The sequence below is a fragment of the Somniosus microcephalus genome, unplaced genomic scaffold (assembly GCF_052327205.1).
Source record: "Somniosus microcephalus isolate GS21.2 unplaced genomic scaffold, FLI_Smic_1.0 unresolved_chr3, whole genome shotgun sequence".
Classification (NCBI taxonomy): Eukaryota; Metazoa; Chordata; class Chondrichthyes; order Squaliformes; family Somniosidae; genus Somniosus; species Somniosus microcephalus.
The window spans coordinates 13723462-13738580 of NW_028225181.1; the positions used below are offsets into that span (position 1 = coordinate 13723462).

The 15119-nt window shown below is 52.3% G+C and overlaps 1 protein-coding gene across 1 annotated transcript in view; it reads left to right on the forward strand.

Moving 5' to 3' along the window:
• Positions 1–14697, forward strand: part of LOC147091206 (uncharacterized) — a 24249-nt gene extending 9552 nt beyond the window's left edge. The window contains exon 5 of the mRNA XM_085976676.1: positions 11875–14697. Within this exon, the coding sequence (XP_085832802.1) occupies positions 11875–12069 (195 nt within the window). The 3' untranslated portion in view covers positions 12070–14697. The remainder of the gene's footprint in view (positions 1–11874) is intronic.
• The last annotated feature ends 422 nt before the right edge of the window (positions 14698–15119 follow it).

A 15119-nucleotide genomic window follows, 5' to 3' on the forward strand; every position in this document is an offset into this window, starting at 1 on the left:
GGGATTGCTACCGATGTGGCGGGACGAGCCATTATGCAAAGGACTGCAGGTTTGCAAAGGCAAAGTGCCACAATTGTGGAAAAATAGGGCACTTAAAGAAAGTCTGTAAAAGGGCAGTGAGTGAGAGAAGCAGTGCTAAAGGGGCAAAGCATGCTAAAGGGGGGAGGGAGAAGTAAACAAAGCGGGCTAATTACATACAAGAGGAGGAAGAGTCTAGTGAGTCTAGTGAGGAGGTTTTCACTATATACAGTATAGACACTTCAAGGCCCAACGTACCCCCTCTCACTCAGTATTTGATAGTGAACGGAGGTCAAGTAAAGTTTGAGATTGACACTGGATGTAGTGTAACCATAATGTCGCAGACTGAGTACGCCAAGCTATGGGGGGAAGCAAAAGTACCAGAGCTAGGTACATGCCCCATTAGTCTCAAAACCTACACAGGACAGAAGGTGGACATTTTGGGGGCGGCCGAAGTACAAGTGGAACACAAAGGAGTCACCAAAGAGCTTATGGTGGTAGTGGTAGCAGGGTCAGGGCCAAACCTGTTAGGGCGAGGGTGGATCAGTGAGTTGAGTGTGGACTGGCAGGCAATGAATAAAATGGAGGACAGTACAGAGGCACTGCAAGAAGTGCTGATGAAGCATGAGTTAGTGTTCAAGGATGAACTGGGCACCTTAAGGGGAGCCACAGCCAAGATTCATGTAGCCAGTGATGCCGCGCCTCGTTTCTTTAAACCAAGGTCGGTACCTTTTGCAATGAAAACCAAGGTTGAGGCGGAACTAGATCACCTGCTAAGGGACAAAGTAATAGAACCAGTGAAATTTTCAGACTGGGCGGCACCAATAGTCCCGGTATTGAAGCCCGACAGTAACGTAAGGGTGTGTGGTGACTATAAGTTAACAGTGAACAGAGTATCATCACTGGAACAGTACCCCATTCCGAGAATGGAGGACATGTTAACATCGCTCGCTGGGGGAGAAAGATTCAGCAAACTGGACATGAGTCATGCGTATCAGCAGATATTGCTAGATGAAGAATCAAAAAAGTTTGTCACAGTGAACACGCACAAGGGGCTGTTCACGTATGCCAGGTTACCATTTGGTGTCAGTTCTAGCCCAGCAATATTCCAACGGACTATGGAGGGCATTCTGCAGGGCATTCCAAAGGTGGCCGTGTACTTAGATAATATTCTGCTAACAGGAAGTGACGATCAGGATCACTTAAAAACACTGGACAAAGTGCTACAGCGGCTGGAAGAGGCGGAGCTACGCCTGAAACGGAGTAAGTTTAGTTTCATGGAGAAGGAAGTTACATTCCTGGGACATCGGGTGGATGCCACAGGCCTCCATCCATTACCAGGGAAAGTGCGGGCAGTGCAGGATGCACCTGCACCCACCTCAGTGACTGAACTGAAAGCCTATCTAGGGCTCCTGAATTATTATAACCGGTTTCTTCCAAACTTATCGATGCTGCTGGCACCCCTGCACAAACTGCTGAGAAAGGAGGAGCCATGGCGTTGGGGGCCAGAGCAAGCGAAAGCGTTTCAGCAGTCAAAGGAGCTACTTCAGTCCAGCAGGGTGTTGGTGCATTACGATGAGAAGAAGGAGCTGATAATGTCCTGCGACACATCACCCTATGGAGTGGGGACAGTGTTGGCCCACCGCATGCCAGATGGAGCAGAAAGGCCCATCGGGTTTGTTTCACGCACGCTCACAGCTGCGGAAAGGAACGATTCACAGCTTGATAAAGAGGGGTTGGCCATTATATTTGGAGTAAAGAAATTCCATAAGTACATATATGGGAGGAAGTTTGTAATCAGTACTGACCACAAGCCTCTTATTAGCTTACTGAATGAGATGAAAGCAGTGCCTCAAATGGCATCACAGAGAATAATGAGATGGGCAGTGATACTAAGAGCCTATGAATATGCGATCACGTACAGAGCCGGCAAAGAAAACGGGAACGCGGATGCTCTCAGCCGCCTGCCCCTCTCAAAATCTCCTCGCAGTACTTCCCCTGAGGAGCACGTCCTGATGCTGGATCAGGAGATCAGTCCCCTGATGACTTTAGCGCAAATCCAGGGCTGGACAGCCAAGGACCCCGTTCTGTCAAGGGTCCGTGCGTATGTGTTGAAAGGCTAGCCAGATCACCGTGAGGGACCGGAGTGCGCGCCGTACAGACAGAGACAGCACGAGCTCAGTGTCCAAGATGGATGTGTGCTATGGGGAGCACGCATCATAGTCCCAGAGCGGGGACGCTCTACTTTGATGGAACAGTTGCATCAATCGCACCCAGGAATGACTAGAATGAAAGGACTGGCAAGGAGCTACCTGTGGTGGCCTAACTTGGATGCTGAAATTGAGTCAAAGGTAAAGTCATGCACTATATGTCAGGAACAGAGGAAAGCACCTGCCAGGGCACCACTCCATCCCTGGGAGTGGCCCAGCAAACCCTGGAGGAGAATTCACATAGACTATGCGGGACCTTTTATGGGCAAAATGTTTTTGGTGCTGGTTGACGCTCACTCAAAGTGGATCGACGTTTATCCAGTGAGCTCTGCAACGGCTGAGGCCACACTGAATTGTCTCAGGAACAGCTTCAGCACGCATGGTATTCCAGAAATGATTGTATCCGACAATGCACAGTGTATTGTTAGTGAAGGGAGCAAAGAATTCATGGTAAGGAATGGAATCACACATATCACCTTGGCTCCATATCACCCAGCCTCAAATGGGTTAGCCGAGCGTGCCGTGCAGACTTTTAAGGAGCTCATGAGGAAGAGCTCAGGTGACACCCTGGAGACCAAGCTCAATGGAGCCTTGTTTAGTTATCGTATAACACCCCAAGCTACCACGGGGCTTTCTCCGGCTGAGTTGATGATGGGGAGAAAGTTGCAGTGCACGTTAGACCTGATACACCCAGATCTCAAAAGCAAGGTTGAGACAAAACAAACAAACCAAGAAGCGTACCATGACAAACATACTAAAGCTTGCCATTTCACCATAGGGGACTCTGTGTACACCCGGAACTTCGGTTATGGACCTAAATGGATACCAGGACTAATCCAGGACATTACAGGACCTGTGTTGTACTCCGTGTTACTAGGGGATGGTCGAGGGGTTCGTCGGCGTGTGGATCAGCTTTTCAGCCGGCAGCAGGGGGAACTGCCTCAGATGGAACAAAGGGCAGTAGAGGAGGCTGTTCCAGGACCCAGCATGGCTTATAAGGTGCCAGTGGACACTGGTACTGCCAGGCCACAGCGGGACAGAGTAAAACCAACATCAGAGACTACTCCAATCTCAAGTGTGAATGAACCTGAGAATCCACCACAAGTGGAATTAAGACGTTCACAAAGGATTCGCAAGCAACCAGAAAGACTTATACAAACCTGTTAAATTAGTCAGGGGTTAACCATGGTTAGAGCATACTGGTTAATTAAAACGTAGTACCTAGTAAGGGTTATTGTTTAAGAATTGCATACGGCAATCTTAAGGAGAGAGGAGTGTAGTAACCTGGGAGGTTATGAGTAACCTGATCCACCGGGTGGTGCTGTGGCAATTGGTCTCCTGAGTTAAGTCTGATCTGTACTGGTTGTACTCTTTGTTTTTGCTGCCTCATGGCAGAAGCTTTTATGTGCAAGGGTTGATTAAACCATGTTACGGAGTTAACCTGTGTCTGTCTCCATCTATGGCCACCTCAAGATACCACACTTCACTGAACTCCTTCCATGGCAAGAATATCCTTCCTCAGATAAGGCGACCAAAACGGCACACAATACTCAAGGTGCGGTCTCACCAAGGCCCTGTACAACTGCAGCAAGACATCCTTGTTCCTGTACTCAAACCCTCTTGCTATGAAGGCCAACATACCATTTGCCTTCTTAACCGCCTGCTGCACCTGCATGCTTACCTTCAGTGACTGGTGCACAAGGACACCCAGGTCTTGTTGCACTTCCCCTTCTCCCAATCTATTGCCATTCAGATAATAATCTGTCTTCCTGTTTTTGACACCAAAGTGGATAACCTCACATTTATCCACGTTATGCTTCTGCCCAATCACCCAACCTGTCAAAATCATACTGGAGTTTCTCTGCATCCTCCTCACAGCACACACGCCCACCCAGCTTTGTGTCGTCTGCAAACTTGGAGATATTTCATCTAGTTCCCTTATCTAGATCATTAATATATATTGTGAATAGCTGGGGTCCTAGGACCGATCCCTGCGGTACACCACTAGTCAGTGCCTGCCACTCGGGAAAAGACCTGTTTATTCCAACTCTTTGCTTTCTGTCTGCCAACCAGTTCTCTATCGAAGTCAGTACCTTACCCCCAATCCCATGTGCCTTAACTTTACATGCTAATCTCTTATGCGGGTCCTTATCGAAAGCCTTCTGAAAGTCCAAATACACCACATCCACTGGTTCTCCCTTATCTATCCTACCAGTTACATCTCTCTCCCCCACTCTCCGTCTCTCCCCACTCTCCGTCTCTCCCTCTCTCTCCCTCTCTCTCCCTCTCTCCCCCTCTCTCCCCGTCTGTCTCTCCCTCCGTCTCTCACTCCCCGTCGCTCTCTCTCTTTCCCTATCTCCCTCTCTCTCTCTCTCCCAATCTCTCTCTCTCTATCTCCCTGTCTCCCTTTGTCTGTCTCCCCCTCTGTCTCTCTCTCCCTCTGTCTGTCTCTCCCTCTCTCTGTCTCTCTCCCTCTCTGTCTCTCTCTCTCCCTCTGTCTCGGTCTCTCTCTCCCCCCCGTCTCTCTCCCTCTGTCTCCCTCTCTCTCTCTTTCTGTGTGTCTCTCTCTCTGTCTGTGACTCTCCCTCCGTCACTCTCTTTTTCTCTCCCTCCGTCTCACTTTCTCTCTGTTGTCTCTCTCTCTCCCATTCCCTCTCCCTCTCTCTCTCCCTCTCTCTCCTTTTGTCTCTCTCTCCCTGTGTGTGTGTGTCTCTCTCTTTCTGTCTGTCTCTGTGTCCCTCTCTCTCTCTGTGTGTCTCTCTCTCCCTCTGCCCCTCACTACCACTGCCCCTCACTCCCTCTGCCTCTCCCTCCCTCTGTCTTTCTCTCCCTCCCTCTGTCTCTCTCTCTCTCCCTCTGTCTCTCTCCCTCCCTCTGTCTCTCTCTCCCTCCCTCTCTCACTCTCCCCCTCTCTCTCTCACTCTCCCCGTCTCTCACTCTCCCCGTCTCTCACTCTCCCCGTCTCTCACTCTCCCCATCTCTCACTCTCCCCGTCTCTCACTCTCCCCGTCTCTCACTCTCTCTGTCTCTCACTCTCCGTCTCTCACTCTCCCCGTCTCTCACTCTCCCCGTCTCTCACTCTCCCCGTCTCTCACTCTCCCCGTCTCTCACTACCCTCGTCTCTCACTCCCCCCGTCTCTCACTCCCCCCGTCTCTCACTCCCCCCGTCTCTCACTCCCCCCATCTCTCACACCCCCCGTCTCTCACTCCCCCCGTCTCTCACTCCCCCGTCTCTCACTCCCCCGTCTCTCACTCTCCCCGTCTCTCACTCCCCTCGTCTCTCACTCCCCCTGTCTCTCACTCTCCCCGTCTCTCAATCTCTCTGTCTCTCACTCTCCGTCTCTCACTCTTCCCATCTCTCACTCTCCGTCTCTCACGCTCCCCGTCTCTCACTCTCCCCGTCTCTCACTCTACCCGTCTCTCACTCTCCCCGTCTCTCACTCTCCCCGTCTCTCACTCTCCCCGTCTCTCACTCTCCCCGTCTCTCACTCCCCCGTCTCTCACTCTCCCCGTCTCTCACTCTCCCCGTCTCTCACTCCCCCGTCTCTCACTCTCCCCGTCTCTCACTCTTCCCGTCTCTCACTCTCCCCATCTCTCTCACTCTCCCCGTCTCTCACTCCCCCCGTCTCTCACTCTTCCCGTCTCTCACTCTCCCCATCTCTCTCACTCTCCCCATCTCTCACTCTCCCCGTCTCTCACTCTCCCCGTCTCTCACTCCCCCCGTCTCTCACTCTCCCCGTCTCTGTCACTCTCCCCGTCTCTCACTCTCCCCGTCTCTCACTCTCCCCGTCTCTCACTCTCCCCGCATCTCACTCTTCCCGTCTCTCACTCTCCCCATCTCTTTCACTCTCCCCATCTCTCACTCTCCCCGTCTCTCACTCTCCCCGTCTCTCACTCTCCCCGTCTCTCACTCTCCCCGTCTCTCACTACCCTCGTCTCTCACTCCCCCCGTCTCTCACTCCCCCCGTCTCTCACTCCCCCCGTCTCTCACTCTCCCCGTCTCTCACTCCCCCCGTCTCTCACTCCCCCGTCTCTCACTCCCCCGTCTCTCACTCTCCCCTTCTCTCACTCCCCTCGTCTCTCACTCCCCCTGTCTCTCACTCTCCCCGTCTCTCACTCTCTCTGTCTCTCACTCTCCGTCTCTCACTCTTCCCATCTCTCACTCTCCGTCTCTCACGCTCCCCGTCTCTCACTCTCCCCGTCTCTCACTCTACCCGTCTCTCACTCCCCCGTCTCTCACTCTCCCCGTCTCTCACTCTCCCCGTCTCTCACTCCCCCGTCTCTCACTCTCCCCGTCTCTCACTCTTCCCGTCTCTCACTCTCCCCATCTCTCTCACTCTCCCCGTCTCTCACTCCCCCCGTCTCTCACTCTTCCCGTCTCTCACTCTCCCCATCTCTCTCACTCTCCCCATCTCTCACTCTCCCCGTCTCTCACTCTCCCCGTCTCTCACTCCCCCCGTCTCTCACTCTCCCCGTCTCTGTCACTCTCCCCGTCTCTCACTCTCCCCGTCTCTCACTCTCCCCGTCTCTCACTCTCCCCGCATCTCACTCTTCCCGTCTCTCACTCTCCCCATCTCTTTCACTCTCCCCATCTCTCACTCCCCCCGTCTCTCACTCTCCCCGTCTCTCTCACTCTCCCCGTCTCTCACTCTCCCCGTCTCTCACTCCCCCCGTCTCTCACTCTCCCCGTCTCTCTCACTCTCCCCGTCTCTCACTCTCCCCGTCTCTCACTCTCCCCGTCTCTCACTCTTGCCGTCTCTCACACTCCCCGTCTCTCACTCTCCCCGCCTCTCACTCTTGCCGTCTCTCACTCTCCCCGTCTCTCACTCTCCCCATCTCTCACTCTCCCCGTCTCTCACTCTTGCCGTCTCTCACACTCCCCGTCTCTCACTCCCCCCGTCTCTCACCCTCCCCGTCTCTCACTCTCCCCGTCTCTCACTCTCCCGGTCTGTCACTCCCCCCGTCTCTCACTCTCCCCGTCTCTCACTCTCCCCGTCTCTCACTCTCCCCGTCTCTCACTCTCCCCGTCTCTCACTCTCTCCGTCTCTCACTCTCCCCGTCTCTCACTCTCCCCGTCTCTCACTCCCCCCGTCTCTCACTCCCCCGTCTCTCACTCTCTCCGTCTCTCACTCTCCCCGTCTCTCACTCTCCCCGTCTCTCACTCTCCCGTCTCTCACTCCCCCGTCTCTCACTCTCCCCGTCTCTCACTCTCCCCGTCTCTCACTCTCCCCGTCTCTCACTCTCCCGTCTCTCACTCCCCCGTCTCTCACTCTCCCCGTCTCTCACTCTCCCCGTCTCTCACTCTCCCCATCTCTCACTCTCCCCGTCTCTCACTCTCCCGTCTCTCACTCCCCCGTCTCTCACTCTCCCCGTCTCTCACTCTCCCCGTCTCTCACTCTCCCCGTCTCTCACTCTCCCGTCTCTCACTCCCCCGTCTCTCACTCTCCCGTCTCTCACTCCCCCGTCTCTCACTCTCCCCGTCTCTCACTCTCCCCGTCTCTCACTCTCCCCGTCTCTCACTCTCCCCGTCTCTCACTCTCCCCGTCTCTCACTCTCCCCGTCTCTCACTCCCCCGTCTCTCACTCTCCCCGTCTCTCACTCTCCTCGTCTCTCACTCTCCCCGTCTCTCACTCTCCCCGTCTCACACGCTCCCCGTCTCTCACACTCCCCGTCTCTCACTCTCCCCGTCTCTCACGCTCCCCGTCTCTCACTCTCCCCGTCTCTCACGCTCCCCGTCTCTCACTCTCCCCGTCTCTCACGCTCCCCGTCTCTCACTCTCCCCGTCTCTCACTCCCCCCGTCTCTCACTCCCCCCGTCTTTCACTCTCAATTCAATTCAATTCAAATCGCTTTATTGGCAGCACGGAGCATAGTGGTTAGCACTGTTGCCTCACAGCGCCAGGGACTCGGGTTCGAATCCAGCCTCAGGCGACTGTCTGTGTGGAGTTTGCACATTCTCCCCGTGTTTGCGTGGGTTTTCTCCGGGTGCTCCGGTTTCCTCCCACAGTCCAAAGATGTGCGGGTTAGGTTGATTGGCTATGATAAATTGACCCTTAGTGTTAGGGGGATTAAATACGTGGGGTTACGGGGATAGGGTGGAATATGTGTTGGTGTAGGGGTTTAGGGGAATCGGGTGGGATATGTGTCGGTGCAGGCACGATGGGCCGAAATGGCCTCTATCTGCACTGTGGGGTTTCTGTGATAAGGTACATTTTATGTTGCCAAAGCATCAAAATACATTTATGGTTGAACACATAAACGCAGATCTATTCATACATTGTATAAACAGATATATCCCTAAGTGTATAAATATACATTCGCATAATTTATATATACTCTTTTCTTAGGTTTACTGGTTGTCCCTCTGTTTATGGCAAGCTGTAACATAGTGTGCCGCTAGTGTTACGCAGTTTCTCTCTTCCCCTAGTAGGTATGGGAGTTTTTGGTCGTCATTCAGATTTCTGAATTCAGGGCATATTTGTGAGAATTTTTGGTAGAAATTCTCCCTGATGCCCTGATATTTTCCACAGGCTGTGAGGAAGTGCATCTCTGTCTCCACCACTCCCTGACTGCAGTGAGAGCATATCCTGTCCTCTCTTGGCAGCCTGGTCTGCCTGTGTCTGCCTTTTTCGATCGCTAGGCTATGTTCACTAAGTCTGTACCTTGTCAAGGTTTTTCTCAGTTTGCTATCCTTTACCATGGTCAGGTAGTCAGCCATGTTGCATTGTCTGTTTAGGGCCAAGTAGCAATTGAGTTTGCTTTGGGTTTTTGTTGTTTCTGCCCAATATGACAGGTATTTTTCCTTTTGCTTAGTGACAATTGTGTTGGGTCGAATTCTCTGTGCTACGATGTCACTGTCCTGGGGCTGGTTATTGTTAGTAGTGTCAGTGGTTGCTTCACTGAGTCCCAGGACTAGTTGACTGAGGGTGTTCTTCTTTATGGTCCTCTCTTGGCATTTCAAGGCTTCGTAATGATAGCAGTGGGGGTTGCTCATTTTTAGGTGTTTCCAAAATTTGGTGGCTCTTTTTTGGATAGTGATTATTAATGGATATTGGCCTAGTTCTGACCTGCATGCATTGTTTACGGTTTTCCTTTGAGTCCGGAGGATACTTTTACAGAATTCTGCATGTAGGATCTCAATTGGGTGTTTGTCCCATTTTGAAAATTCTTGTTGTGTTAGCGGTCCCCACACTTCACTGCCATAGAGTGCAATTGGTTCAATTACTGATTTGAAAATTTTGAGCCAAATGCTAATTGGGATTTCTATTTGGATTGATCTTTTAATGGCATAGAAAGCCCTTCTAGCTTTCTCTTTCAGTTCATTCACAGCCAGTTTGAAATTTCCCGTAGAGCTGATTTTTATGCCCAAGTATGTGTAGTTAGTGGTTTGTTCGATTTTAGTTGTTCCTACTGTGAAATTTATTTTGGGTCCCTGATGTCTGGATCTTTGCTGGAACACGAGGACTTTGGTCTCTCACTCCCCCCGTCTCTCACTCTCCCCGTCTCTCACTCTCCCCGTCTCTCACTCTCCCCGTCTCTCACTCTCCCCGTCTCTCACACTCCCCGTCTCTCACTCTCCCCGTCTCTCACTCTCCCCGTCTCTCACTCTCCCCGTCTCTCACTCTCCCCGTCTCTCACTCCCCCCGTCTCTCACTCCCCCCGTCTCTCACTCTCCCCGTCTCTCACTCTCCCAGTCTCTCTCTCCCCCCTCTCTCCTGCCCTCTCTCTGTTCCCCTCACACTCCCTGTCCCCCACTCTCTCTCTCTCTCTGTCCCCCTCTCGCTCTCGCCCTGTCCCCCTCTCTCTCTCTCTCTTTCTCTCTCTCTGTCTGTCTCTCTCTCTCTGTCTCTCTCTCTCTCTCTGTCTCTCTCTCTGTCCCCCCTCTCTCTCTCTCTCTGTCCCCTCTCTCTCTCTGTCCCCCCTCTCTCTCTCTCTCTCTGTCCCCCCCTCTCTCTCTCTGTCCCCTCTCTCTCTCTGTCGCCTCTCTCTCTCTGTCCCCCCTCTCTCTCTCTGTCCCCTCTCTCTCTCTCTGTCCCCTCTCTCTCTCTCTCTCTGTCCCCTCTCTCTCTTTCTGTCCCCCTCTCTCTCTGTCCCCCCCTCTCTCTCTCTGTCCCCCCTCTCTCTCTCTGTCCCCCCTCTCTCTCTCTGTCCCCCCCTCTCTCTCTCTGTCCCCCCCTCTCTCTCTCTGTCCCCCTCTCTCTCTCTGTCCCCCCTCTCTCTGTCCCCTCTCTCTCTCTGTCCCCCCTCTCTCTCTCTGTCCCCCTCTCTCTCTCTGTCCCCCCTCTCTCTCTCTGTCCCCCTCTCTCTCTCTGTCCCCTCTCTCTCTCTCTCTGTCCCCCCTCTCGCTCTCTGTCCCCCCCTCTCTCTCTCTGTCCCCCTCTCTCTCTCTGTCCCCTCTCTCTCTCTCTCTGTCCCCCTCTCTCTCTCTGTCCCCCCCTCTCTCTCTCTGTCCCCCCCTCTCTCTCTGTCCCCTCTCTCTCGCTCTCTCTGTCCCCCCTCTCTCTCTCTCTCTTTCCCCCCCTCTCTCTCTGTCCCCTCTCCCTCTCTCTGTCCCCCCCTCTCTCTCTCTGTCCCCTCTCTCTCTCTCTGTCCCCACCTCTCTCTCTCTGTCCCCCCTCTCTCTCTCTGTCCCCCCTCTCTCTCTCTGTCCCCCCTCTCTCTCTCTCTGTCCCCTCTCTCTCTCTCTGTCCCCCCCTCTCTCTCTCTGTCCCCCCTCTCTCTCTCTCTCTCTGTCCCCCCCCCTCTCTCTGTCCCCCCCTCTCTCTCTCTGTCCCCCTCTCTCTCTCTGTCCCCCCTCTCTCTCTCTGTCCCCCTCTCTCTCTCTGTCCCCTCTCTCTCTCTCTCTCTGTCCCCCCTCTCTCTCTCTGTCCCCCCTCTCTCTCTCTGTCCCCCTCTCTCTCTGTCCCCTCTCTCTCTCTCTCTCTGTCCCCCTCTCTCTCTCTGTCCCCCCTCTCTCTCTCTGTCCCCCTCTCTCTCTCTGTCCCCTCTCTCTCTCTCTTTGTCCCCCCTCTCTCTCTCTCTCTGTCCCCTCTCTCTCTCTCTGTCCCCCCTCTCTGTCTCTCTCTGTCCCCCCCTCTCTCTGTCCCCACCTCTCTCTCTCTGTCCCCTCTCTCTCTCTGTCCCCCCTCTCTCTCTCTGTCCCCTCTCTCTCTCTCTGTCCCCCCCTCTCTCTCTCTGTCCCCTCTCTCTCTCTCTGTCCCCCCTCTCTGTCTCTCTCTGTCCCCCCCTCTCTCTCTCTGTCCCCACCTCTCTCTCTCTGTCCCCTCTCTCTCTCTGTCCCCCCCTCTCTCTCTCTGTCCCCTCTCTCTCTCTCTGTCCCCCCCTCTCTCTCTCTGTCCCCTCTCTCTCTGTCCCCTCTCTCTCTCTCTGTCCCCCCCTCTCTCTCTCTGTCCCCCCTCTCTCTCTCTGTCCCCCCTCTCTCTCTCTCTCTCTGTCCCCCCCTCTCTCTCTGTCCCCTCTCTCTCTCTCTGTCCCCCCCTCTCTCTCTCTGTCCCCTCTCTCTCTCTCTGTCCCCACCTCTCTCTCTCTGTCCCCTCTCTCTCTCTGTCCCCCCCTCTCTCTCTCTGTCCCCCCTCTCTCTCTCTGTCCCCCCTCTCTCTCTCTCTCTCTGTTCCCCCCTCTCACTCTCTCACTCTCTCTCCCCCCAGTTCCAAGGTTTCCAGATGAAGTTGACGGATGCAGTCCGGCGAGCTCACCAGCTGCAATCTCTGCCGGGCCGGGCTAATGGGGTCCTTCTCCTGGAGCGACCGATCCAGATCGACTCCTACCTGGGCCTGGTGTCCTCCCTCATCAACTGGACTCAGCTGGGATACGCCAAACCTCGTGGATCATTCGGCTTCTAGACCAGGGAGTGCTTCACCAACTGTCCCAGCTCCCCGTGTCCAACTCCTGCTCCATCCCACCCCCGACTGGTGGACAATCACTTCTCTCAATAAACTCACCAAGTATTCAAACTCCTGCTCCTCCATTTAATATAGAAACAGAAAATGCTGGAAATACTCAGCAAGTCAGGCAGCACCTGTGGCGAGACAAACAGAGTTAACGTTTCAGGTCGATGACACTTCGTCAGAACCGGAAAAAGTTGAAGATGGAACAGGTTTTTAAGCAAGGACAGGGAAAGTGAGGAGAGGAGGAAAGAACAAAAGGGAAGATCTGTGATAGGATGGAAGGCCGGAGAGATTGCGAGGCATTAAGAGATGGTGCAAGGCAAAAGGAGATGTACAAAATTATGCGGGGCATAGATAGGGTAGATAGAAAGGAACTTTTCCCCTTAGTAGAGGGGTCAATAACCAGGGGGCACAGTTTCAAGGTAAGAGGCAGGAGGTTTAGAGGAGATTTGAGGAAATACTTTTTCACCCAGAGGGTGGTTGGAATCTGGCACTCACTGCCTGAAAGGGTGGTAGAGGCAGGAACCCTCACAACATTCAAGAAGCATTTAGATGAGCGCTTGAAACGCCAGAGCATACAAAGCTACGGACCAAGTGCTGGAATATGGGATTAGAATAGACAGGGCCTGATGGCCGGTGTGGACACGATGGGCCGTATAACTCTATGGCTCTATGAAATGGTAATGGGACAAGTTAAGAAATAAAAGATGGCTCGAGATGAAGGGTAAATGGCGACGGCTGAATGATCGACAGCTGCCATGAGAGAGAAAAAAGATTGGGTCAGAGGTTCTGGTCTGAAATTGTTGAACCGGATGTTGAGTCCAGAAGGTTGTAAAGTGCCTCGATTTAATGACAGAGGCAGAGAGCGAGAGGGGCAGAGGGAGATGGGAACATCTAGGAAACAGAATCCATTCACAAGATGCTTTTCACTATATTTATTGATGATGTGGAGGACTGTGCACTGCTCTGGTCTCTATTATAGAGGCAATGGAGAAGATGCAAAAAAGATTCACCAGAATGATAAGAACACAAGAAACAGGAGCAGGAATGGACCACTTGGCCCCTCGAGCCTGCTCCGCCATTTAATAAGATCATGGCTGATCTCGGGCTCAAAACCACTCCCCCGCCCGCTCCCCATAACCCTTCACTCCCTTATCTTGCAAAAATCTGTCTATCTCCACCTTAAATGTATTTAATGACCCAGCCTCCACAGCTCTCTGGGGCAGAGAATTCCACAGATTTACGACCCTCTGAGAGAAGAAATTCCTCCTCATCTCAGTTCTAAAAGGGCGACCCTTTATTCTGAGACTGTGCCCCCGAGTTCTAGATTTCCCCACGAGGGGAAACATCCTCTCTGCATCTACCTTGTCGAGCCCCCTCAGTATCTTATATGTTTCAATAAGATACCAGAACTGAGAGGTTATACCTATCAGGAAAGGATGAATATGCTGGGGCTGAGGGGTGACCTGATGGGGTTTGATAGGGTAGATGTGGAGAAGGGTCCACTTGTGGGCGAGACCAGAAATAGGGGCCATAAATACAAGATAGTCACTAATAAATCCAATCGGGAATTCAGGAGAAACTTCTTTACCCAGAGAGTGGTGAGAATGTGGAACTCGCTACCACAGGGAGTGGTTGAGGTGAACAGGATAGATGAATTAAAGGGGAGGCTGGATAAAGGCATGAGGGAGAAGGGAATAGAGGGTTCTGCTGATAGAGTTAGCTGAAGGAGGGTGGGGTGTAGGATAGGGTGCACCCGATTAGGATTTGGTAAACGTTATTAAAATTCTATAACCATTTTTCTATAACTATGTGAAATTTTAAGTTAAAAGCCTGTATAAAATGGCGAATGGCTGAGAGCAAAGCAGGATGGGATTATGCCAACCTGACTAAAAACCTCTGTTTAAAATGACTGAAGTAATGGAATGTTGTGCTAAGTTTATGGAGTCGAGGAATTCAGCAATATTATACTTAAAGAGATAAAAACGAGAGAGAGAGATAAGAGTTGGAGACATCCTTCCTTGGTACAGCTATAGGATGGACAGACTGTTTAGGAAACATTCTAGAGAGTGTTCTGTGAAAAGTGAATATCTGAGTTAAGGGTACATTGTTATTCATAGAGAAAAAGTCAGAAGGATCAACAAGGTCATGAGATGGCTAACGAGGGAAGCAAGACTTTTTACCAGGTGTCAGAGGGTTAATTACTGCCACATAGGCAAAACGAGAAGAAAAGGGGTATAAAGGTACAGGTTTTGAACATCGAAAGTGCGCACCGTGTAACCAGAGATTGACAGGAGCATCGGTCAACAGAGCACAGCAAGATCCCAAGCAAGCGAGCTTCGGTCAACGGAACACAGCAAGATCCCAAGGAAGCAAGCTTCAGTCAACAGAACACAGCAAGATCCCAAGGAAGCGAGCTTCAGTCAACAGAACACAGCAAGATACATCAGGAGACGTGCGCCGTGGTCACTCGGAAGGAACGCCGGGGTTCAATGAACAGACTGTGACTATCTTCTTGTTAATTATTATTTCTCTGTACTGGATGTTTAATGTTGAATAAACCTGTTTTACTGATACACAATATACCTGGACCCAGAGTGGTTCGTGTAGTCACGGACACATTATTATAAGAGCAGGAGCATTAAAGTGGCACAGACCTGTTAGGCTGAATGGCATGTTTCTATGGTCTAAATACTATATAACTCGAGGTGGCTTGAATAAAGGAATTGCAGGGGATATACGGCCCAGAAACAGGCCATTCGGCTCAACCAGTCCGTGCTGGTGTTTATGATCCACTCGAGTTTCCTCCCGTCTTTCCTCATCTAAATCCATCAGCACGTCTCTGGATCAGTAGTCCGAGCCTCTGGATTACGAGTCCAGTGACATTACCACGATGCTAGCGTACCCCAAGTGACTGGACAAAACTATGGCAGATAGAGTTCAATGTGAGGTCATGCATTTTGGATTCAAGAAAGACTATTTGGAGTATTTTCTAAATGGCATGA